General features: G+C 39.4%; 4 protein-coding genes and 1 long non-coding RNA gene across 18 annotated transcripts in view; 2 read left to right on the forward strand and 3 right to left on the reverse strand.

Annotated features, from left to right (window-relative positions):
- LOC113578673 (cytoplasmic dynein 1 intermediate chain 1) overlaps positions 1 to 7,117 on the reverse strand; it is a 41,868-nt gene extending 34,751 nt beyond the window's left edge. The window contains exons 1-8 of one of the 8 annotated variants that reach the window (XM_035529455.1): positions 7,054 to 7,117; positions 6,857 to 6,931; positions 5,776 to 5,892; positions 5,532 to 5,646; positions 3,505 to 3,592; positions 3,030 to 3,035; positions 2,085 to 2,129; positions 198 to 257 (exon numbers count right to left, since the gene is read on the reverse strand). In XM_035529455.1, coding sequence (XP_035385348.1) covers positions 198 to 257; positions 2,085 to 2,129; positions 3,030 to 3,035; positions 3,505 to 3,592; positions 5,532 to 5,646; positions 5,776 to 5,883 — 422 coding nt within the window. In that variant the 5' untranslated portion in view covers positions 5,884 to 5,892; positions 6,857 to 6,931; positions 7,054 to 7,117. Of the gene's footprint in view, positions 1 to 197; positions 258 to 2,084; positions 2,130 to 3,029; positions 3,036 to 3,504; positions 3,593 to 5,531; positions 5,647 to 5,775; positions 5,893 to 6,856 lie in introns of all 8 variants that reach the window. The other 7 variants (XM_035529456.1, XM_035529454.1, XM_035529458.1 and 4 more) reach the window with 7 other exon arrangements.
- Positions 7,118 to 8,232: 1,115 nt separating this feature from the next.
- Positions 8,233 to 17,120, forward strand: pdk4 (pyruvate dehydrogenase kinase, isozyme 4). Its single transcript, XM_027012092.2, has 11 exons — positions 8,233 to 8,708; positions 9,165 to 9,306; positions 12,110 to 12,181; positions 12,289 to 12,473; positions 12,799 to 12,888; positions 13,277 to 13,351; positions 14,064 to 14,140; positions 14,308 to 14,406; positions 14,566 to 14,676; positions 14,855 to 14,968; positions 15,543 to 17,120. The coding sequence occupies exons 1-11, from the start codon at positions 8,591 to 8,593 to the stop codon at positions 15,684 to 15,686; spliced, it is 1,227 nt and encodes a 408-aa protein (XP_026867893.1). The 5' UTR covers positions 8,233 to 8,590; the 3' UTR covers positions 15,687 to 17,120.
- On the reverse strand, positions 15,939 to 20,430 carry asb4 (ankyrin repeat and SOCS box containing 4). Of its 3 annotated transcripts, none has more exons than XM_027012090.2 (5): positions 20,140 to 20,430; positions 19,523 to 19,822; positions 18,873 to 19,267; positions 18,476 to 18,589; positions 15,939 to 18,165 (listed from the first exon to the last, which is right to left on the reverse strand). In XM_027012090.2, the coding sequence occupies exons 1-5, from the start codon at positions 20,318 to 20,320 to the stop codon at positions 17,977 to 17,979; spliced, it is 1,179 nt and encodes a 392-aa protein (XP_026867891.2). In that variant the 5' UTR covers positions 20,321 to 20,430; the 3' UTR covers positions 15,939 to 17,976. The 3 variants fall into 3 exon arrangements, with proteins under 3 accessions (XP_026867891.2, XP_026867890.2, XP_026867892.2); XM_027012089.2 differs by having other exon boundaries at positions 18,777 to 19,267; XM_027012091.2 differs by having other exon boundaries at positions 18,011 to 18,165; positions 18,504 to 18,589; positions 18,777 to 19,267.
- Positions 19,782 to 24,169, forward strand: LOC113578678. Its single transcript, XR_003410787.2, has 3 exons — positions 19,782 to 20,059; positions 21,071 to 21,164; positions 22,904 to 24,169. It is a non-coding gene; the product is annotated as an uncharacterized LOC113578678 (long non-coding RNA).
- Positions 23,921 to 25,561, reverse strand: part of ppp1r9a (protein phosphatase 1, regulatory subunit 9A) — a 38,970-nt gene continuing 37,329 nt past the window's right edge. For all 5 annotated transcript variants that reach the window (XM_027012068.2, XM_027012069.2, XM_027012070.2 and 2 more), the window contains one exon: positions 23,921 to 25,411. In XM_027012068.2, coding sequence (XP_026867869.2) covers positions 25,205 to 25,411 — 207 coding nt within the window. In that variant the 3' untranslated portion in view covers positions 23,921 to 25,204. The remainder of the gene's footprint in view (positions 25,412 to 25,561) is intronic.

A 25,561-nucleotide genomic window follows, 5' to 3' on the forward strand; every position in this document is an offset into this window, starting at 1 on the left:
GTAAGAGACAAAGAAAAAGAAATAAAAGATCAGACAGTGAGTCAGATCCACAGTGAGTACTGAGAGACAGAGTGAGTGAGAAATACAGATATGGATGGATGGATGGATGGATAGATGGAAATTTTGCAAGAGAGACAAAGGAAAAACAGACTGCTAGATGGAGATGCTGAGCAAAGGAAACAGGAAGGAGGAAGTACCCGAGTTCAGAGTCAGCCTGCAGCTGCAGAACAGAAGGGTCAGTGTCCCACTGCAGGGTCCTGGGGGGAGATGTGGGGGGGGGGGGGGGGTTACGCAGGCCAGGAGGCAGAGAACATGCATGATTATACATACACATTAACGCACATCTCCAACACAAACTCACATGCAAGGCAAGTGAAACGGGAACCAGACACAGGAACCAGTCCTCTGTGCACAGGAGGACACGGTTCCCAACAAAGCTAAGGGGGATGTATCTTGTACAGCTAATGTATTCATGTACAACACAGCTTACCTAGGATGTACAGGATGGCTTTCAACAGTTCAGATGAATAACTGTGAGACATATTACTTATACAGTGGTGAACTGTCAGCACCAACATTCTAAAGGCTGATTAAACTTGGCTGATTAAACTGACTGTCTTTATACATAACTTCTAGCCATGAGAGGGAACATGTAATGTATAAACAAATATAAAAACAGTGGAATGTTCATATACAGTACATATACAGTCACCTGAGCACTCCTTTGTTGTGGTACATGAATTTGATTACAGAAAAAAAGTCAAACAGACAAAATGCAAAAGCTATCATCTTTCACAGTCCAGTGCCACTCTTGAAAGACTGAAAGATGAGTGTACATGTAAGCATAAGGTGTAATTGAATGTACATATATGAATGCTGTTTCATATATGACGAATGTACTGTGCACTGTGTGTATGTGTGTGTGTGTGTGTGTGTGTGTGTGTGTGTGTGTGTGTGTATATATATATATATATATATATATATATATATATATATATATATATATATATGCACTGTGTGTATATGCACAGTGCGCACATATATATATATATATATGCACTGTGTGTGTGTGTATACACAGACACACACACACACACACACACACACACACACACACACATACACAAAACACACACACACACACATACACAAAACACACACACACACACACACACACACACACAAACACACACTAAAGCTGTATTTAAAAGAACAATTCAGTCAAAATCACATTTACACTGATTGTTCTACTTACTTTTCACACAGGCAATGCATTACTTGTGTGTTGTCCATATTTTGCTTCCATCAACTTAGTAAAGTCTGTATGACATTACTTAAGAATGGGATGCAGTTTGAGCATATATTCAGCATTATGCCTCACACACTTTCCATTACTTGTTAGCAATCCTAGCATATAAAAAACAAACAAACAAATAAATAAACAGAACAATGTCAATGTATTTAAGGACTGTCTGTTTGTGTAAATGTAATTTTAGCCCAACTGCTCCTTTAAGCCAACACAAACACATACACACACACACGTTCACACACAGACACACACAGACACACACACACACACACACACACATACACACACACACACACACACACACACACACACACACACACACACACACACACACACACACACACACACACACACATCCTTCAAACCCTGGTTGTTATTGGATGAGTTGTTAAAGGGTAGTATTGACCTTCTAAACTTTTCAGTAACCTTCAGTAAAAGTCATGACCATGCCTATTATTCCTTCACTAAAAGTATGCACACTCAAACATAAGTGTCAAACTGACACCCTGTTTTACTAAAGGATGACACTTAAAAAACTGGATTGTCATTCATGCTATGATAAATGGCTCCAATCTAACCATGCAAGAGGAATTGCTAAAATCAAGGCTGGAGGTAATAGGAGACATCAGGCAGTCAGCATGAGGGAACCTACTAAACTGCTTGTTTTTCTGTCATGCGCCACTGACATAAGTTGGTCAGGGATGTTTACGGAGTAGCAGACACACCTCAGCAAAACCCTTGCTTAAATTCTCATTACTCCTCTCCAGATACATACCTCTCACTGCGTGGGTCTGATTTGTACTTACTAATGCCACCTGACCTAAGAGAGGACAAGAGTTGTAAATGCTCAAAAGAATGTGAAATGGTCACCCAGATCTAGCCACAAAGCTGTTTGGTCCACAGGTGCTAAGAGTTTTGTATAGTCATCACATTGAGAGATTAATGTTTTGTTGTTGTTGTTTAATTCCATTGCGTTTATCACAATTATCATCATCATCATCATTATAATAATAATAATAATTATTATTATTATTATTATTATTATATTTTCATTTGTGGCCCTTGGCCTATTACTCTGTTACCTTCTGAGTAATATCTCTTTTACACCATTGGATGTAGACAGTATGAGACTTTTAAGGTTTGAAGGCCCATCCTTCCTCTTAGTGTATAGCAGTGGTGAGCAGAAGCATGTCCCCTGCAGGGAGCCATGACAGGACTGAGCAGGGCCATCACATGTCAAATGTAGCCTTCATCTCTAGCCTGCAGGCCTGCATGATTCAGGCTTAATTACAGGCCTGTCTGCTGAGTACAGTACAGGCAGCCCAGCCCTTTTGGTCATGTCAGCCCTCACCTTACCCACACAGTTCCAGCCCCCTGCACACACTCTTCAGTGAATGGAGGAAACAACACCTCGCCATACAATGATTAACGGAGCTACATCAGAAAGATGAAGAACCAGACTCCTTTAATGTCATGCTGAAAATGTTTCTTACATGTTATTCTTTGCTATCAATACCTGCTCACTTAATCAGTTCAAAGCTCAGTAGGTCGTTCTGCATTCTAAGGTCCCCTCTGTGGCCATGTGCTCTTAGAAGCAGCTGGACCAGAGTCAACTCTAGATAACCTCTGCTGAATTTACAGTTCTGGTGATTCAGCGACAGAGACAAAAACTACAGACTGCAGGACACACATACAAAAAAACACTAACACTAGTTCTTACCTATATCTGTTGATGCCATTCAAAAACACAAAGAGACAGAGCAATCAGTTAAACAAAGGAGCCTGGATAACCTTTTTTTTAGTTTGGTGTTGATCATCTTTCAGAGAGCATTCTTGATGCTTTATATGATATTATGAAATTGCCATAGACATAGACATATATGTAAACATGTTATTGTTAGTGTAACGTTATAGCTGAGTGCTCTATGCTTCTCTCTATTTGATACTGAAACTCATATGTCATTTGCACATATTATTAGTGTAGTATATGTTCTATACTAACTATAGCATAACTATGATGTAACTATGGTAACATGAAGCAGATGAGTACTTGGGCAATGGAATTCAGTTAATAGTTCATAACATAACATTTCCTGATAACCCAAATATTAATATTGTTCTTATTAATTCTTTATATAGTAGCATTATCTTAAACTGTCATTAAAGTCTTGGTCAGGTGTGAGAAGGAAACATACCTGCCTACAGTAGTCCCATCCACTGAGTCCTGACTTCCCGTCTCACTCGGTGTGCTCACTGATTTTGAAGGGGACATTGGCGTTGGGACTAAAACATATAATTAACATGAAGGTCATTTAAATAAGAAAGAAATTTAGTTGTCCAAATGATCTTGCTCAACATCAGATCTACATGGAGACCTATGAGTTGCATATAGCTAAGCAGAATTAATCATTGTTTCTCTGGTGTTGCCAGTTTTTAAAATACTTGCCCCAGTCATTGATTACGAGATTTTATTTGATATTCCAGCTTTAATGGAAGCAGTAAATGTCCCAAAGTACACTTCCACTATCTCAAAAATCACTATTCGGATCACCAATGCTGTTAAGACAACTGATCAATTTTGAGAAATGTATGTCAAAATAGCTCTTTACTACATATCCATTGTTTTCACACCTGCTGTTTGGAACCATTCACACCATTTATAACACTTGCTTATCATTCATTTTCTCTGTGGTTAATACTACTACACAATCACTTTACATTACTCAGAATACTTGTATGTATATATAGCCATTCTTACTCTATATTCTATAATTACATATTACAAATAAACATATAATTACATATAATTACATATTACAAATAATTACAAATTAAAAATAAACATATAATTATATATTACAAATAAAAATATTTTATTTGTATTATTTCTTAAATACTTCTTACATGTACTCTTCTTTTGCTCCTGCTGCTGTCAGTGAATTTTCCTCTGGAATTTATAAAGGTATTTATCTGTCTGACTAGTACACCTACTAAGTGTTATTTTAGGTTATTGAGTCATATGCCCACTAGGTGGCTCTAGAAATGTAAGCGTTCCTAAGAAGTGGAGTAACTTTAATTCATGTACACGTCAATCCACCAGTACACCAGAACTGTACAGGCAGGCCCATCTAACCCTTCAGAGAAGGGCTAACAAAAAAGTTGACAAAAATATATATAAACATATTTCATAAATAAAGTAAAATAAAAAATATATTCATACAGGCTTATTCATAAAGGCTATTTCATATATTATTGGTTACTAGAGGATGCATTTCTATCCAAGAGTGCAACTAATCAAAACTTCACATTAGTATGGTTGCAGGGACTCACTGCTATATATGTGCCTACATTGCCCTTCTGGTGATGTTTTGAGGGGTTCTGTAATGTAAGTCTATTAGCAAAAGTTTAGGAAATCTGACCAATGAAATGTATAATTTTCATTATGGGGGCTGGTTTACAGTGGTCCCTTCACAGCTTTCTGAAGAAGGCACTATGGCATTAATAGTAAAACATTACTGTCTATGTACATGCTGCCTTAGCCAGATAACTTCAAATGGTGACTACAAGTGAGACACTATAGTGTATCTAACTTCCTTTTTCAAGGCTACCCTTTTATGAAAATCTCAAAATAATTCAGCAAGGTTGGTCAACTACATATAGAAATGTTAGCCAGAAAAAGAAAAAAAAACTGTAGTTGCATTTTGAGAACTGCAGAGCTGTATTTAGGATTCCAACCAATAGTTTAAGGTTGTGTGTAATTACATAAACAATATTTGGGGGGTGTACAGGGGGTGCAGAAGTAGATACTTTATGCACTGCATTAACTACTACATTAAATATTATCACTAAGAACTATGTGCATATTTTTGTGTCTTCCATAATCAAACTGGAGAATTTATGGTATTTCAGTATGAAATAACAAATACGGTAAAACACCAATATACCATAATGTGGATCAGCTTCGAAAAAACTGTTTGTAAAACTGACAAACTTAGCAATGTGGAGATATTCTATTAAGTTCTATGAACTTCAAAATAAATAAAGTTCAAAGGAGGCAAAGAGTACAACCATTTTAGCATAAGCTAACTCCCAATTAGTGCTGGCAGCAAACATTAATATTTGTTGCAACTAGACAATGCAGCCAGCCTAAGATGGGTAGTGTGAAGACACAAACTCTCCTGCATGTTCCTGATGTGTGCTACATGTGGAGACTGTACTATACCTAATGGTGGCTCTGGGGAGATTCCAATGCTCTGGAGAAGTGCCTCGGTCTCTCTGCGCTTACGGTCCAAATCGGAGTCTTCGGGGACAGCCTCTGTTTTCTGCTGAGTTTCAGACTGTATATTGACACATACATACATGCACACATCCCTATGTCATTCATGTCATTCTATGTCAACTCCTACACTCATCACTGGATTAAGCTGCCTCTGTACAGAAATCCTCCAAGTGATGGTGGTCCTCACCTCTTTCTTCTTCTTCTCTTCCTCCTTCCTCTTTTTCTCCTCCCTGATTTGAGCCAGGCGCTGTTTCTTGCGCTCCAGCTCAGCTTTTAGGTCACTCTTGTCAGCCATTTTGTCCTGCTATGTTAACAAGAGAGACACAGTAAGGAAACAGGTTCGCACAGTTTGTCCTTATTAGCACCAGTTTGTTCCTCATATTCCTCATTATGAAAATGAATTTCTGGACTCTGGATCCTAAGCTATTTGTTAATGACTAATTGTTCTGGTTAAAAGTTGCCCATTTATCATCCAATCAATTCAATATAGTAATTTAAGATCTTTGCTGGCAGATGGGAACCAAGTGTTTCATGCCATGAGGTTGCTAGGTCTCACTCAGTGAGTTTAGATAAACAGACTTAAGGACAACTATTTATCTAGTAAGGGTATGACAAATAGATCATTTGGTTCAAAATTTAAAATGGAATAGCACAATAGTGCTGACCTGTATAACACTGATAAAAACTTGATATGGCAGATTTTAAAGCACTGTGTCATAGTTGACCACAGCAGCAAGAGCATATGCATAAAATGAACAAGGGCAGGGTAGTACAGGCCCCAGAGTGTAAACATTTGAGCACAGTGGAGTGCTACGGAGAGAGAGGTAGGTAGAGGGAAAAAAACAGAATAAAGTGGCCATTGGAACATCCTTGCAATAGCTTATCTAAATGACAGTTGGCCTGGAATAAAAATGAAGCTTTACTGCACATGCAAGCTTCTGATATGTGAACATATGTCGAGAGAGCATGAGTAACATCATGCCTTTTGGTATGGCTATTTTAGCAATAGATCAAGATAAAGATTACTGTGATTATTTATAATGATGCATTAAGAATAAAAAGATGATTAACTGCACAGGGTAAGTAGCCCATTGAGCTAGCAGCATTAGCACCATGACGTCATATTCCATTCGCGAATATAAGGACAGCGAACTGCGCAAAGTATGAATTTTGGCTATAATTGAAACAAAGGACTTATTCAAGTAAACAAAAGCAATCGATTAATTTAGGTTATTCGACATCTATTCAAAATGAATGACAATACTTACCTTATCACGGTATGGATGCTGTCCACTCTAAAGATGCTGTATCACTCCTTGGTACTGCACACAATCTTGAATCCGCTATAATTAGTACGTGGCGTTACATCAAACTTGATCAGATATAATTACAAATACATTATGGCTAAATGTCAACCAATTTTAGTAGTGATTTAAATACACCCATTTCTTTTTCATATGCACACCTACACTTTCCCTGATCCAGACTGAAGCTGGCAGGAAACACCACGTCTCCAGTGACATGTCGATTGTCGAACAGCACTGATCTATGACAACACTCCCACCTACCGGCAAATCTGTGATTTGTGGGAACGCCATCAAGGGACATCCTTAATAACCCTTGTCTACATCGCATTTACTTTATAATGCTTCAGCATATTTCAGTCTAAATAAATTAACGTTTTATTAATTTTCTTAACAACGCGTTCGTTGGGGTTTTTATGTCGCACCTGCTCTTTCAGCTGTAAATTATATTGACTTCTGCAACAAAAGCAACAACAACAAAAACCCAAATCACCTATTTAATTCCTCCTATTTTTCCATATTTTGCTACTACACAGTACAATCGTCCTTAAAAGACTACACTACTGGGAACCTCTAATATGACCCTTCCTATTTCAGGTAGACAGATGTGCAATTATTCATTTAGAATTTGCGAGAAATTTAACTGAAGATATAGGAGTGAAAATGTAACTTACGCTTGGTTACTTTTATTCCGTGCATTTATCTTGTAGGTGCAGTTAAGTTTATATTTACATCTTGTTGATTACAAGCTCAGTTCCACTCACCTCTAACCCATTCATCACTGGTCATTTTACGAACGCAGGACCTTAACAACAAGATTCCTAATAGCATATTATTTGGTTGTCGGATCATTGTTATCACAGACCTGACATGACATTGTTGTGGTTGTGGGTGTTGATGTGGTACAACTTTATCAGGCAAGGCTGTGTTCTTGTGGTTTCTACACGTGTCAGTGGCAATCTGCCAAAATTGGACCTGTGGTCCGCTTCTGGCCATTGACAAGCATTTCTAGAGAATGGCTAACACAAATTTCTCATGGCAATAACTGGACACTTACAATTATAATGTGTTTCTAATAAGGTGGCGTTACTATAAAGTCTTGCCTTTACGCATCAGAACAATGTTAGATGTCTCATTAATGTAAATTGTTTTTATGTCCTAGGCTCTGACCTTTGCTCTAATTTAGGAGTGCGCATGTGCCAAGTAAAAAGTGACTTTTTCACATAAACAGTATTACAGAAGCACCAGGTCACGGTCATGTTCAAACCATAAACTAGTCTATGGTTCAGCCTTTGAACAACACGTGATAAACAGGCATTAAGCCATATCTTCGCTTTTGCACGTTAGAAGCAAGGATATATAACAGCAGACTCCTCCCTCGGCTTGTCAACTGAAGGCAATGTCAAACTGAACAAAAACATTTCGGCAACTCCACTTCAGTTAGGAGTCACTGAGGTCAATGGTGTTAGAAATGCATAGCCTTTTGGAAAAGATTGTGGAACGTTTTCTCGATGGCCCAACTTACATTAATTTTTATGACTAAGAAACTAGATCGCTAGCTAGAATTCTCTTTTTTAGTCTCTTCCACTTTACTGTTGTAAGTGGCTATCCTAGTGTGCTAATCATAGGTTTGCCTTTGTCAGACTAAGCTGTTGACAAAAAGGACACCAGTCATTCGGATTTGGATTTGAAATAAAAATGAAGTTCGCTCATATTTTGCTGAAGGACACATCGAAGTTAAACATACCGAAACAAGTGGATAGGTTTTCTAAGTTCTCTCCTTCACCGCTTTCGATGAAGCAGTTCATAGATTTTGGTAAGTAGCTATTTTTATACGGACAAAAACCTTAGCTAGCTAACGTTAGCTAACTAACTGTCCGCACGCCCGCCGTGCGCGTGGCTGAAAGTATTCTAATGTCAATTGTGTTCGAGTAATTGAGCGCGTGTTAAAGAGTGCAAGCTTGTAAACAGTTGCGCATGTGGTTTTTGCCACTCATAAGAAAGCAAACCAAAGTTATGTATTGTAAAGTTATGCTTCGAGTTGTTGAGAAAAACCTTTCTGGGATTCTAACCTTTCGATCTAACTATGAAACAGACCGTTTACAAACGTAAACACAATAACTGTTCCTAGTTTTTGTCTTCTGAGTAGTGGGGGTGTAGTGTTTTATTAATGCCTACATTGTGCACGTATCCACACGATTGGAATGGGGGAAGGAGGCATACAGCTGTATAGCATGATGCTTGCATTTTTTGTCATTTTTATGCTTACCAGGATCTGCCAATGCCTGTGAGAAAACCGCCTTTAAGTTTCTCCGTCAGGAGCTTCCCGTTAGGCTGGCAAACATAATGAAAGAGATCGACTTCCTCCCTGACAAGCTCATCAGTACCCCGTCTGTGCAGCTGCTGCACAGCTGGTGAGCTCCGCTGTTTCTGTGCTTCTGTAGATGTGCGGCGTGGCCCTCACGTGTACCTCCACGTCTGTGCTGTAGCTGTAAAGATTTTGAACTCGGAACGCTGTAGATATGATGAGTCCCAGACTGTTAAAGACTGTTCGTTTATCATACTGTAAAGACTTCACTAAATCTAAGACATGTGGTGTACCTAAGGCCATATGCCTACAACATCAAATGAAGACCGTAAATGATTTATGTGGTCATATAAGCACAAAAAAGTCCTTTTCCATAATTTTGATTAAAACGTTTACCATATACTAGTATTTTGTAAAAACTGGATGAGCTGAGATAGGATTAAGAAAATATGAAATGCTGTCTTCCCTTGGTGTTGTATAGAGTACATCCTTAATAGGCTTACTCTCTAAATCTGTGCTTGTCACCCACCTAACAAAGCTGCTAATGACAAGTCTGATTCAATGTGTGGTTTTAAGTTTTAGCTAATGTGTTAGCACTTGGATCAGGGTCATTGTCAGATAGTTCCAGCATGACGGTGTAGTGTAAATTTTAATAACCTAAACACAGTTTTATAATAAAAAACTAAATAATCTAGCTAAACTATGTAAGCAGTTTTGCAAGTTTAGCTGGCTGAGGATAGACTGGAATTCATTGAAATTATGTGCACAGATTACACTGATGAAGTAAATATGCAAGGATTCATAAAACAATGAAATAAAATTAAATGAAAATATGTGAGCAGACAGCATTTTTAAAATCAAGTGGTGATCATTAAGCTTTTCCAAATATAGATTTGCCAACATTAAAATGTTTGTACGACCCCATTTATGGACTGTGTTTTTCTTTTTTCTTGTATAAATGTTGTTTGAGGCTCTATTGTATTCTTGATCTTGCATTGCTTCTTTAATCTCTGGCAAAAGAAACTTTAAACCTAGGTTTATAGTTGGGTGAGCACTGTGTTTACACAACACTGAGAGGGATTAGATAAGGATTTTCTGTGCTGTATTTTAAAGTTATTGCATCTGGAAGTGTTTGTATGATTGTGTGTATATATAAATTGTAGACACTGTTCAGTACAGTTATTTTACAGGCTTCACTGAGCACTGGGGTATAAGGTACATTTTTCCATCCATGTAACTGCATACCTGTCACGGTACGGCCCCTCTCCCCCCAAACGTCTCCGGGCATGTGTGTGTTTGTCAATGTGGCCACGCCCTCCTTGTGTCTCACACCTGCTCCTTATTGTGTTGTTATCATATGTATAAAGGTCTGTCGTTTACATGTTTGTATTGTCGGTTTTTGCCTCTGTTAGTGTGCGTGTCTGAATGTCAAATAAACTTATGTTGGTGTTCCACACTACTCGTCCCCGCATCCGCCTTAAAGCCTCCGTGTTACAATACCAAATTAATGTCTGTAGCACCACTTTAAATATGGCGACCTCTAAAGTGTCAAACTATCAGCAGTTTTTGTTCAAATATGGTAATTGTGAGGCATGCAGCCATGGCTCTCTAGAATCATTGCCGATTTAGCCATTGATTTGATGATGTAAGCTGTTACATATTGCGTGGGGTTTGGAAGATGAGATCATGCGACATTGGAGGTTGGCTATTTATTACATTATTATTATCATTATTATAATTACTATCTTTTTCATAATTGCGGAGTTCAGTTATTCTGCCCAGAAATAAAGCACAACTTGCACAGTTTTTAGGGTTTTATCAACAAATGATCAGGTTTTGTAGAATATGTTATGTACGTTTTTCTGAATATTCTGGGCCAATGTTAGAAATAAAAACAGTCATTTAATTCAAAGATTGAATGACTCATATGTACCAGTACATGTTTGTGGTTTGTGGCTTGATCCAACTGGAAAATTAAAAATAATTAAAAAGCTCTGAAGGAACAGCACTTGGAACAGAACAGACAGGGTGATTTCTACAAAAACGGGTCATGGCTCTTGTTTTATACTCAGCTTATTTAGCTTGGTTTAACCTTTGAACACACTGAAAATCAGTGCTCAACAAAAATAGCATTTCAGCCATGTACCCTCTGAAATCAAAGTTAAACCTCTGATTTAGCACAGTGCTGACATGGCTGTGTTACATCTAGGCTGTTTTGGACTGATGGACAATTTTTGTTGTTACGTTTTCAGTGCTTTCTTATTGACTAATTGAAATGCTTTGTTTATGAGAAATTATTCATTTTTGGAATCCTTAAGTGTTATGTGTATGCAAGTGGGATTGCAATGTAACATTTCTAAAGTCACAATTCAATTCAATTCACGTTTACTTGTGTTAGCAAGTGTGCTTACATGCTTGTGTTAGCAAGAGAACCAGACGTTTTGTTCGGCTGGCAGGAGAACATGGAGCATTCATAAGAAACATTTCAATAATGAGCAGGAAGTAACAGTAACATGTTACTTTGGCCTGAGTACAGTGGAAGTCATGACTTCATACCTTGTTTGCTGTGGTTGAATTTTGTGTATTCTTACAAAGCATGCTTCATGCAAGTGATGCACATAACATGGCTTTAGCCTAACCACAATAAGGCTGTTTACTGCCAGCCAGGTTGCAGTCATGAAACAGACAACAGAGAGAACTCACATCATCAACTCACTGTTAAGTTACATTTACTGTCCCAACTCTGATATGCTGAAGTTAAAAAGTATGATGGCAATAAAGCACAATGACTGTTCCAGTGTTTTAAGTATTGTCTTGGTTGGCACTCCATGGTTCATCTTCCTTCACATTGTCATCTCTTCACTGAGCTTCATTGCACTCTCACCAACCAGATTTTCCTTTTAAACCAGGTATGCACAGAGTCTGATAGAGATTGTGGACTTCCTGGAAAAAGACCCTGATGATAAGAAGGTTTTGAGAAAGTGAGTTTAAGATGCATGTTAAGTGGTGTTAACAGAACTCTGCCTGTGCAAATCTGCTTGCATGGCTCTGATTCTGGCTTGCACTAACCGACTCCATCTACACTCAGCTTCACAGAGACCCTGATCAATGTGAGGAACAGACATAATAATGTGGTACCCACCATGGCTCAGGGGGTACTAGAGTACAAGGAGGCCTTTGGTGTGGACCCAGTCACCAATCAAAATGTCCAGTACTTCCTGGACCGTTTCTACACAAGTCGCATCTCCACTCGCATGCTCATGAACCAGCACAGTGAGTAGAGACAAGCTTTGCCCCTCCATGTTGCCATGCTGCTTTGGAACAGATGTATAATTTGGTCTCTTACTGTAAGCCAAAGTAGTCTTTCTTCTTGCTGTGTATGAACAATCCAGATGTTAATAAATATTTGAGAGCTTTTAAGTCCTTTTTATATCTTTGATTCTTGGCACTTGCACTCAGTTCACTTTCTATGAATTCCAGCAGGCATGCATGCCCCAAATCACCTATTGTTATTTGTTTTTCACTGGTTAACATGGAATGAGTCAATATTTGCAGTTTTGTCAGTAGCACATGCTAATAAAACAATGTTTACCTTTAGCACTGATCTTCAGTGGGAGCACAAACCCGGCCCATCCAAAGCACATCGGCAGCATTGACCCAAACTGCGATGTAGTCGAGGTCGTGAAAGGTAATGAAATCACCTAGGTGACAAGAAAAAAGTAATGTGAGTTCAAGATATAAACTGAGGTAAAGTCATAAATCTGAGGCACCATTTTTTTGTCTGTTATAGAACATAGTTCACACTTTTGCACTGAACATCAGATACACTTCAGAGGCTACAAATTCCAGTGTCTGTTAATGAATCTATTATAGTAAATATTTATTTATTTGTGTGGCACACTAAAAAGGTTTATGGGTGCTTTACATGTTGAAAGTGAAGTATAAAATAAAAGGAGGAAAAAAAGTAGTAGATTTTCTGATTAGATCTTCTTGTATGTATAATATGGGTGTGAATAAATATTATTTCTGCGTCCAAACACTAAATCAGCCACACATTCTTTCTTCTGTCCATGTAGATGCTTTTGAGAGCTCCAAGATGCTCTGTGACCAGTATTATCTGACATCTCCAGAAGTGACGATACAAGTGAACTGTAAGCAAGCCCTTCCTTTGCGTCCAGTATTTGAGTTTGTCTGTATTTGTGTTGGCTTTGCGTGATTTCTGCCCTGTCAGCATGGACTGATCTTTGATACCTTGTGTAGAGCTTGAAAAGGCATGTTGAACTTCTGCTAGTCTGTGGATGTGTGATGGGGTGTGGGAAGGGGTGATCTCTGGAAAAAGTTTCAGCCTCATAAAGAGAATTCTATACAATTTTCTCTAAAAATGGTTGACTTTATAGAAGTGTTAACCATAGATAGCATGGTTCTTTAATTTTGGAAAAAGACTGCACTACTCTATGTCTTTCCACAAATCCCTTGTTCATCATTATGATGGCGCCGAGAAACTTAGTAATAGAACCATAATGTCTGGACCATATTTATATAGAGCTGAATTGAATCCAACACCTTTCTTTGTACACAATTGGGTAGACCTGAAGCCCTGGTACAGTTTTGCCTCGTGACTCAGTTAGGAAAGGGGCATGACAAGCCTGTTAAAGCAGGGTGGAGCTGAGGACTGACCAGCAGGTAGTTAGATCGATTTCTAATACCTAACACATTAGACATAAAACATGCCATATAGTCAAGTGCAGAGGTGCACTAATCTGCCATCGGTGCACAGCGGCCTAAAATAAATCATGATTTCAGGTGTACTTAAGTACATTTTTAATGACTTTTTGCTATATTCTGCTTTCTATTGTGTTGCAGCTAAAGGAACCAATGATCCTATTAGTATTGTCTATGTGCCTTCTCATCTTTACCACATGCTTTTTGAGCTCTTCAAGGTACAGTGAGTTTGAGCATATACAGAGCATCTGTACTGTACTTATATGGCAGCAGACATTTAGATAGGTTCTGAGATCATTCATCTTATGTCTGCAGTGTACTGTGTTATACAGTGTTTTCTTTTTTCCACACCACTGGCTTTATATATTTGCTATCTGCTCTGCAGAACGCAATGAGAGCAACTGTAGAAACCCATGAGAACAGCACACATCTTCCGCCAATCAAAGTTAGAGTTGCTCTGGGAAGTGAAGACCTGACCATAAAGGTATACCTACATGGAACTGGGCCTGAATCTCCTAGTTTTGCTGAAGAATGAGAATGTCCTGGATAAAGAGGGGATTTAGCATGGTTCTAACTCGGGATAGCAAGATTTCGAGAGTTTAACGATCCGTTGGTACAGGCCTGACTCTGCTAATTATTCTAGATGTCGGATAGAGGAGGTGGTGTGCCATTAAGGAAAATCGAGCGCCTCTTCAGTTACATGTACTCCACAGCACCAAGCCCAATGACTGACACTGCTCGCAATGCACCTCTGGTGAGAGGGGCCACCTTTATTTCATTCAAATGTGGTACAATACATAACTGGAGAATAAAGTATTTAGATTTTTTTCTGCCACATAGGGATTTAGTGTAAACTTGATTTCAACAGAACTCAGCAAGGTTGTAAATGATCAGAATTAAGTAACACTGGGTGTGAATCTGTGTTTCTGCAGGCTGGCTTCGGTTATGGGCTTCCCATCTCTCGCCTGTACGCCAGGTACTTCCAGGGAGACCTCCATCTCTATTCTATGGAGGGTTATGGTACATCAGCTGTCATATATTTGAAGGTAAACACATTTTCTCTATGTGCTCTATATTTGAATTTTATTATCTATAGAAAGTTGTCTTTAACAAAAGTAGTAACCTAAGATGTCTATTTTCTGCATATATCAACTCTCCATTTTTGTAGTTTCCCATGTGTTTCCTGAGAATTTTGCAATAACTAACTCAAAATGTAGAATATAAACACCTTAATGTTTTATACTAGTGAGTCCCTAATGTAGAAAATAAACACTAAATAAACATTCTGTGACTCCTGGCTGCCTGCCTGCCTGCCAGCCTTCTGTTCTGTTCCATCACAGGGGGGTTGAGCCACATAGAAGGCTACACCCCCCAACTCAAGTTCTGCCTCATGCACTCAGCTGAAGGCATGGGCTGCATGTGCAAACATGTGGCTTTAAGCAAAACCAGCACTGTTCTGCATTGACTCAGACAGTGTTGCAAAATCCATTTTGACTCCATTTGCCATTGTCTAGTTCTTTGGGAAGGTGTAATGACCTGTGTGTGCATGGCTTTCCTGTACACTCTTGTCTTATATTTGCTCTCTTGCTTTTGGTTATCCTCATTTCGCATGGCTTCCAGGCTTTATCCTCTGAATCTGTGGAGAGACTACCAGTTTTCAACAAGTCAGCCCTCAGGCATTACCAAACAAGCACAGAGGCAGACGACTGGTGCATCCCCAGCAGTGAACCCAAGAAACTAGGAAAGTATGATTACAGTGTGTGAGGTGAGAGCCAGGCCATGGCAGACAGAATAGAAATAGAAGATGGACATTTATATCTTCATTGCTGTAACTCTCACACTACGCCTTACTGCCATACTATTTGTTTTAAAAATAATAAATTAATTATTGATTGTATGCAGAGATGTCCATGCATGCCACTTACTTCAGAAATGTGTAGTTTTACATTCTGTTGTCTGACTCCATTTTTCAAGGCTTTATATATATGGGACATGTGCTTATAAAATGTACTGTACAATAAGGTACTGATGCAAGACACAGAATATGAACAGTATGACCAGCATACTGAAACAAACAAAAAGGCTTTTGTGTATTTTTCCACTAGCTGTCTGCTTAACATAATCATGTCAGAATGTAAACAAATGGGCATTGTTTTATATTACCCAAAATGAACTTTTTTTTAAACATAGAATATGAGGGCCAGTCTAATATAATTATATCTTTAATTAGTGTTGCATGTGTCCAAGGCAGCTCTGATTCTGATTGATTGTGTCAAACTTTAGTGAATCCACACTTTGCGATATATGGTCATTGTGTCCAAGTTACAAATTTCAAGTGTTTTGTTTGAACAATGCAGTGACTGAACAACTTGCTGTAAGTTCATCATTTACAAACAGCATTTCATCTGCACAGGCTTGAAGCTGGTGCAGAACTATGGAACAGTTGCTTTGCTTCCATTTAAAGCTATTTTTGTCATTTTTTAAGTTATAAATGTTAACACAGTAACACTGAAGTGCCAACATTATATTCTGTTTCATATTATTCTAAGGGTGAACAACATTTATTTTTATTTTTAATCACATGTTCTCAGGATGATGAACACACACCATATTTTTCTGTTTGTGAATTCCAAGAGTGCTGTGTATGATTTATTTGAAATAACCCACAAGGTTCTCTGAAGAATGCTGCTCAAAGGGCTGCGGTAGTGTAGCATTTTCATGGGATTTGCAAGGGCAATGCTTGCTTCTTCAAGCACAATTCATTCAATTCTGTAACTAGTTTAGAAGAGAGTGGGAATCACTTTCCTTCATACTTTGTAACTACGTGCCACTGCCAAGCTGTTCCAGTTTTACTAATGTGCCATTGCGTTTCTGCTTTTTACAGAGATCAAACTAGCAGTCAGATTCAGATATAAATTTTCTTTTGAACATTACATGTATTATAACCTTGGACTGTTGGAATGATCAGTCCTTCCATTCATACCTCAGTATGTGTTTGTAGTCATGGCAACATGACACTTATCACATAAGGCAGGAACCATTATGCTGTTGTAGCAAAGAGTTTATAGGATCACTTCCTATTTATCTCTTCACCTCACTGTGTATAATGCATTGCTTTCTGCTTTCTTGAAGTGGCTGGTTGTGTTTCCACACAACTGATTGTGATTCTATTAAAACATAAAATAAATAAGGAAAATAGTTTTGTGGTTTTGTTACATTATTTGTGTATATTGACCAGAGCTATAATAAACATGTAAGTTACTTATACCCCAAATATCTACCCCCAAATAATTATTTCTTATAAACCAAACTTTTGAAGGCTAGCACGCAGATTTGGCACCAAGACCATCTCTAACTGTATATACCCCCTGAAACAAACAACAAAAATACATGAAAAGAATGTTCATATGTTGCATGAAAGATTCTTGGTACTCTTGCTAAAAACATAGCAATGCACTGTGCATGCATTGCAGGCCCTTCCAGGGTGGAGTGTTCTCTCCAAATGTTTCTCTGTGTCACCCTTCCAATCATCCTTCCCTTACATGCCTGTGTTCCAGAAGAGAGTGGCTGGTTCTGGCATAGGGCCAGTGCAGCCACATGGAATGCAGGAACAAGCTGTTCTGCTTTTCCATCAGCCATCAGGAGCACACTGACAGAGTGTGACACCAGACCTCCTTTAGAAAGTGTATGGTTCTATTTTGGGGCCTGACCTTTCTCTTACTAACACATTATTCACTTTTTCAGTGCCACTGCTAACAATGGCCATCTCATCTCATGCACTGCCTTGTGCATTACAACATGGTTTTGTTTGTTTGATGAATGTATTTCCTTGAAAGAAGAAATTCATACATGAACCTAACAGTAATATTTCCAGTATCTTAGAAAAAGTAAACATAACCATTTCAATATCATTTTAAATATGGGTCAGCACAAAAAACTGGAAACATCCTTTTTCCTCTGAAGAAATACAATAATGTAAACAGAGCCTGAGTTTTGCAGCCGGGGTATTTGCATTTGCAGAGGCAGCACAATTTGATTTTTCAGAGCGCAGTCTCTAGTATATGATCCCTACAGGCTCCAACAGCAGGTATCTTTTAATCGCCAGCGGCAGTGATAGCTGCTGGATGGCTGATTCACAGTGGCCATGCACTGCTATCCGGATGGCACACCTCACCAGGTGCTGCAGGGTACGTGGACTGTTGGTGCAAACAGCAAACAAGGAGTCGTAGAACTCGCTGTGACGCTTGATGAGGAAAGAAAATACAAGGCCTGTTTAGTTTAGATGACCTGGGAGACGTACAGTACATGTAGATAAAATGGTAATACTGAAAGTCAAGGTACTTGTACAAGCTGTTGCATTATAACATTTATTATTTACATTATTTCATCTGTTATAGGCTGTTGTGGTTCTGTGTATCATCTGAAAATATAACATTGTGGCAGGCACATTTTCTAGTAGTTAGTATAATATCACACACTTACTAAGGACTAAATAAAATGGGATACTACACTGTTTTAACATCAGAACACATAAAAACTATGCAATATCTTACATTGTATGTTGCATCAGGAATAGCTGACCTCCATTTGTTGGTTTTCATGAGACGTTCATAGGAATTCCCCATCACTTCCACTGCCTTGGGATAGTCATAGCAATTCTGCAACACCTATTTAACAGCAAAAGCACACGGTTTACTTAATATGTTTTAGAACAAACTTAGACTGGCTCCTTTACTAAGCCAAATGTATATAACATCATAATGATATTAGTGAGCCAGTCATATAAGCAGTGAGCAGTCCCTGTTATGAGCTGTTAAGAGGTAAATTAGTAAATAAGTCAAAACCTTTCTATACCCTGTGGAACTGTTTCGGGTAGGCCTTGGCTGCTCCATAGTTCAGCAGCAGCTGGAAGCAGCGCTCAGGTATAGCGAACGGCCGAACCTGCATCACCTTCAGCACATACTGCAGGGCAGCGCAGCCATTCATGTCCATGATGTTGGGCTTGGCACCTGCCTCCAGCAGCATCTGCATCAGCACATGGTCGCAGTTCCAGGAGGCTTTGTGCAAGGCCGTCTTCCCGTCCTCCTCCTGGAGGTTGGGGTCGGCACCGTAGTCCAGCAGCATGCGGCTTACCAAGTGGTGGTTGGCACTGTACGTCTGCTCGCGTGAATCCATGGCCCAGAATGCGGCGGTGATCAGTGGTGTCTCCATGTGGCTGTTGGCTGCATCCACATCGGCACCGTGGGCGGTGTACAGTGCCACGAGCTCGGAGATGCCGAACCGTGCGGCTGTGTGCAGTGGAGTATCCTCTTCAGTGTTCTGGCTGGGCATGTTTACCTCGGCTCCTGAATCAAGAGGTCTGCAGGTCAGCAGGGCTCAATTAACACTGAGGCAAACATGTTTTAACATGACAGGTTTATGACTGTGTGTGTGTATATATATATATATATATATATATATATATATATATATATATATATATATGCTGCACGTCATGTAGTGTAACTAAAGTGCAGTGGTTCTCCAAAAATGACCATGGTTCTGTGGTATGCTCCTAGAGCGGTTTTGGATGTGACAGTATAGCCATGCATTTTGCACACCTTTCAGTATGAGCTGCTTGGCACAGGCCACGGACTCCGGCGTGATGCAATAGTGCAGTGGGGAGTGTCCGCTCAGCGACACACTGTTGACTTTTGCCCCCCAGTTCAGCAGCAGATTCACGCAGTCCGCGTGAGAGACCTCACAGGCCACGTGCAGTGGAGTCTTGCCGTTGGGCTTTCTGTTCAGCGCCGCCCCTTTCTGAAGAAGCACCAGGGCACTCTCTACAGCGTTGTACATCATGCACACATGAATGCCCATCGCCCAAGACGACTCCAACTTGTAGCCTGGTAACCAGTAACCTAGAATCAAACGCGGGAAATAACGAGATCTTGTAAAACACAAGGAAAGCTTACTTCGCTGTTTTGTCACAGCGTATGGACGTCAACAGTTTCTCCTCATAATGATATCAATGTCTGGATTTCACGAAGCAACAAAGGAAAAATCTATTAATAGAAATCCGAGTTGGGTCAAAGTGAGGACGCAAAGTTAAACTAACGAGAGCCAGTGTCTCGAGAACAGTGTGGCGCCACACCGTGGTAGGTTCATCCACTTCGCTCTGAAACGTGCATACTCTTACAATGTCTTTCACAGTTCATTGTTGTTTACCGGATGTTACCTTGCTTATATGAGGCCAGAACCATGCTGCGGTCCTCCACATCAAACACCGTATCTATGTCAATGTTGGTGGTACGGAGAAGTTTTTCCACCTCGGCTGCGTCGTTACGTTGCAGTGCTTCTAAGAATTTCGCCTTCAGGAGTTTCACAGCTTCCGCGCGAGATAAATGGCGCTCCTCCATAGTCTAAAACACAACTGCTAACATAGAGAAGTGGAAGTATAATTAATCTACAGACAACGAGTCTCGTGAAAACAACGCCTTGTCAGTGTCTTTGATCTCTTTTCCCGGTGTGTTTCCCGGTGACTGAAAACAAGGGGATGTGAAACACTAACTCTTTAGATTTAAATTAGGCCAGCTATTAATAGACTGACAGGGAAAAGTCAGCATGAAGCTAGGCATTGCAATGATACGACCACGTAGTCAAAGCCCTCATAGAATTTGACATATAACTCATAGCCAAGAAAAAAATTATCCGGTTGTTCCAAGGGTATGCTATAGAGCACAGAATTAAGAAACAGCTAAGCCACTGGGGTCAGTGGTGCAATCAATGTACCAGGCACTGACTAGAAACTATACTTATTAATTTAGAAATTATTTTAGAATCCAGAGGACTTAACATTTGCTGTAATGCTAAAAGAAGGGCTTAACAGAAAACTAGTCTATTTTGCTTCTTTCCTGTGGTCATCGAGCCATTACATCATGATGAACTATTATATAGCCATAACATTAAAACCACCTTCCTAAAAAACACCTCAAGACCTCTAAAGGTGTCCTGCGGTATTTGTCACCAAGACATTAACAGCAGATCCTGTAAATTGCGAGAGTGGGTCTCCATGGCTCGAACGTATATTTCCAGCACGTATAATATGACGTATAATATTTTAAACTCTTTGTGTTGTTTCTCAAACCATTCCTGAAAAATGTTTGTAGTATTTCAGGATGCATTGTCCTGCTGGAAGAAGCCACTTTCATAAGGGAATACTATTGCCATGAAGGGGTGTACTTGGTCTGCAACAATGTTTAGGTAGGTGTAAAAATATGAATGCCACATGAATGCCAGAATCCGGGGTTTCCTGGCAGAACATTGCCTAGAGCATTACAATGCCTCCACCAGCTTGCCTTCTTTCCATAGTGCATCCTGGGTGCCATTTCTTCCCCAGGTAAACACACAAGCACACACACACACACACACACACACACACACACACACACACACACACACACACACAGAGCAGTGGACAAGAGTCAGCATAGGTACTCTGACAGCTCTGTAGACACCTTTCTATTAGAGCCAGCATTAACTTTAAGCAATTTAAGCATCTCGGAAACATAACTTTGTGGGATGTTTTGGAACTGCTGTAGCAAAGGTGTATTGAGAATGGTCTGCATGTACATTGAGTGTACATAGCATAAAAGTGATGCCCCACAGGCCATTGATACCAGAGCATAACAAAGACTCCTGCAAGTAGTTCAGGGCAATTAATGCTCCACAGTGGACCAGTTAAGTTCTGTAATTAACACAGGAGCAATGAGGAAATGTCAGGGATCACCACTGAGCTAACACTGTTAAGCTTGGGACTGTGAAGCAGATACATGGTTAATGTACCAATGTTAACTAATGTTCATTGTCAGCATTTCCTCTGGTTTGCATGGGAGTACCATAATTGGTCACTGGAGGATTGGAAAACTTTGCCTTCTCGGATGAATACAGGTTTGTGCTGCATAAAGTGGATAGACAGTGGCGTATACGCCATCAAATGCATTAGAACCACCTCCAAGAGACAACTGTGGGCCAAACACAGGGTGGGGGAGGCAGTGTACAGGTCTGAACGCCAACGGGTACTTGGCAATCCTAGATCATGTGCACCTGTACATGTTGATGATCTTCCCTGATGTTAATAGTAACTATCAACAGGATCAACATTATCCTATCAACAGGATAATGCCCCACCTCACCCTGCGAGGGTAGTGCATGTGTGGTTTCTGGAAAATGACAGGGACTTCCCTGGCCTGTTCACTCGCCTGACCTCAATCTGAGAACACCTGGATCACCAGGTTCACTATGTTGATGCACACAATCACACAATCTGAGGGACTTCAGTGCTCTGTTGCAGTTGGAATAGGCACAAGTACCTCCAGATACCATGATGTTTTGTCCCTAGTGTCATGTAAAACAAAAACTCTATGAACCTATGTGGGTCAACACTTCCAATGTAAGCAATGTTGAATTGACTTAAAACTCTACAGCTCATCACACCTCTTGAAAAAAACAGGTCCTAAAAAAGCACAAAATATAATGTGAATATAAATTAAATGTGATACTAATTATTTGAATAATGATGTCTTGATTTAAATGTATTAATAAAACTAAAATTTGATAATTGGTTCTGATAACTTAACTGATATATTCATGGTATTGTCCTCATCATACCAGAACATTGTTAACTGAATGCCAAGCCATTTGTAATAAAAGATACAGTATAATATTTTTCCTATATTATTATCAGTTTAAGGAAAACAATCAGACAAATTTTGGAATAAATTTTCATTGTATTTCTCTAAACATTTGGGTCACTTGGAGATGTATTTACAGGCTAACATGACTGACACAGTAATCTTTCATGACCAGAAATGTGACATTAAATATCACTCTCCTGAAACTTTGAAGGGGGACACATGGCAACATAGGGTCCTTCATGCAGCTCTGACTTAGTAAAACACATGCGTAAAAGCTCTGCTTAGCACATGCGTTCTCCACCGCAGGTCTGTTCCTTCACTACCTGTGCTTTCCCTGGGACGACTGGAGTAAGCTGCCTCGCTACCATGGAACACAGATGCAGCACAGACAGTGGCCAGGCAGACCCCGTTTCCATCGTCAGCTGTCTTGCTTGTGCGGCAGAAATGTGATGTAATACAAGATCAGAAACGGAGAGTGTGAACATGCATACACTGCTGCAGTACTGCATATTTCTTCATTAACCCTCCAGCAGTAGTACCGTCACTTGTGATTATCCCACACATGTAAACATTCATAATAGAGGCAGACCCTGCAGTCCATCCTTACAAACCCAAGGGCTTTAAAGTTCATTCAAAGTCCATCTATTGCTTTTAACTGGTACATATAAAAGTCATGGCATGTTACTGTCTGACAGCTCAGATAAAAATTTATAGCAGTTTTTTTACCCGTTGCCTCAAAGTGGAGAGACAAGATAGTTAGACCGAAAAATTTAAAATTAAGAGACTTAAAGAATAACAATGACCTTTTATAGTCATTTTGTGCTACTAAAGAAACTGTTTTGCAACTTAATACTATTATTATATTGTTCACTTTTTGGCATAAATGTAATAATATAATAATTTGTAAATAATTTACATTAGCTGATTTACAAATTTTACTTATATTTGAAAAATAAACAAACTTATTATTGTATGAAAATCATTTGTAACATAGCAAAATTAATGACCAATCCAAATGTTAACCAGGCACTGCCTGGTGCTCTACACTGCACCAAATGTCAGTAATGATAGAAGCTGCCCTCATGTTGCTACTGATGTAATCACTCATTCAAATGTAAACATGAGAATAACTACAGGAGAACAAAGTGATACAATGCTTGCACTCAAGATCAGGTTGGAAATCATTACAAAAATGTAGAAATATTAATAACAAGTGTGTAAAACTAGAATTTTCGCAGTAAAAAAAAAACCCACACAAGATGAATTACCAAGCTACATCTCATGAAATAAGCAATTAAAAGTTTTGGTGTAATGGGTATGATGCACATTTAATAGAAATTACTTTATTATTTACTATTATGTACAATTGAAAATAAATTCACAATAGAATCATGGAGGCAATAGTTGTTCATAGTATTACATAGTGAATTTTATAAAACTCATTTTTTTTAAACACTTTTTAAAAATCTTTTAATGCTGCATCCCTACAGTGTTTAGGTATTACTGACCAAAGTGAGTGTGAGAGGGCCAAGATTGTAGTTGGCTGGAGGAGGTTTAAAAAAAAAAAAAAAACACACTTGAAGGACCAGAAAGTAAAATAATAACTACATCACAGCTGTTGATAACAGGTGTGTGTTAAGTGCGGGCTTTTGAATGACTCGATGACCCTGGGATGCCTGATGGCTCAGGGGTGTTCTCACACACTTAGAATTGCTCTGTTGTACAAAATCTATACAGCAGCTCAAAAGGCAGCACTTGGGTCTAACGGTGGCTCCAGGTCAGCGTCACGACTTAAAGCAGGAAGCGGTGAGGAAGAAGCAGCAAGGGATGTCAGTGATCCAGTCACTCGTTTGTGGAGTATTTAGTCCTCAGCTCTCTTAGATACTCAGTGGCTATATAGTATATTCAGACTTCTAATTGATTTTTCCACATCATGTCTTTGTTGTAAGAGGTTCTGAGCTCTTGAGAGTAGAACAGTTCTACTTCACTCGAATACTGAGAAGTCACTGAAGGGTTTAGGAAAGAAACAGCAGACTGATAGGGTAATACAGTATGTAGCCTACACAATATCCCTAAGGTTGACTGTAACTTCTAGGTCTGTGACCTGAAAAGGTTTTTTCATAATATTAAGTAATATTTCAGTATTCCAGTGAGTTTGCCTGTGTAGGCTCTTTTATGCATCCTAGCAGCTTTCTGGTGAAGCTGTGACAGCAATACTGTCATTATGACTGTGCTTCAAGTCAAGAGATCTCACAATACCTTCTTGCACAGAGTAAACTGCACATTTTGGTCTTCAAAGATTTATAGTTTTCTCAGAACGCAAATAAATAGACATTTGTAAGCTGTAAATAAAAATACACAGATACATCTCAAACTGTTCTAAAATGAAGAAATAAACAGTTAAACATAAAAAGTCTTAAAGTGAAGACAGTGAGATCCTTCTCAGGACTGTTTGGTTTAATTTTCTCCAGTGGCAGTTCGGCAGCAGTTCCTCTTGAAAAGAGGCTCTGGAGGGGGCACCAGATTTGAGCCCCATAAAATGCTAGACTCATCTCTTCTTCTAATGGTTTTCAATGCCAGAACAATCTCAAAGGCTGGATAGTGTCATCACTCTGTAGGGCCCTTTGATGGTCCAGAGGACATGCTGTTTTTGGAGCATTCGTTATGCAGTTGCTCCTGTTCTTTCTTGCGTAGCTTCTCACGCTGCTTCTCCAGCTTCTCTCTGTTCTTGCAGGCCTTCTCCATCAGGACCTTCAGGTCCTTTAGCTTTTTCTTAATCAGAGCCCGGTCCTGAGAGGAGGCCACACCCAGAGCCTGCACACACCCACCCACACACACACACCCACCCACACACACCCACCCACACACACCCACCCACACACACACCCACACACACACCCACACACACACCCACCCACACCCACACACACATACCCTGAACGTAAAGACGCAAAGGCGATGCCA

Source organism: Electrophorus electricus, chromosome 8 (genome assembly GCF_013358815.1).
Source record: "Electrophorus electricus isolate fEleEle1 chromosome 8, fEleEle1.pri, whole genome shotgun sequence".
Lineage (NCBI taxonomy): Eukaryota > Metazoa > Chordata > Actinopteri > Gymnotiformes > Gymnotidae > Electrophorus > Electrophorus electricus.

Coding starts and splice junctions, on each gene's coding strand:
- asb4 (XM_027012089.2), bottom strand. CDS start 20,320: ATGGAGGAGCGCCATTTATCTCGCGCGGAAGCTGTGAAACTCCTGAAG. Junction 19,268..19,522: donor CAAGCAGCTCATACTGAAAG/GTGTGCAAAATG, acceptor CTCTTGATTCAG/GAGCCGAGGTAAACATGCCC. Junction 18,590..18,776: donor ACCCGAAACAGTTCCACAGG/GTATAGAAAGGT, acceptor GCTGTTAAATAG/GTGTTGCAGAATTGCTATGA.
- pdk4 (XM_027012092.2), top strand. CDS start 8,591: ATGAAGTTCGCTCATATTTTGCTGAAGGACACATCGAAGTTAAACATA. Junction 12,474..12,798: donor CATGCTCATGAACCAGCACA/GTGAGTAGAGAC, acceptor GTTTACCTTTAG/CACTGATCTTCAGTGGGAGC. Junction 12,889..13,276: donor TGTAGTCGAGGTCGTGAAAG/GTAATGAAATCA, acceptor CTGTCCATGTAG/ATGCTTTTGAGAGCTCCAAG.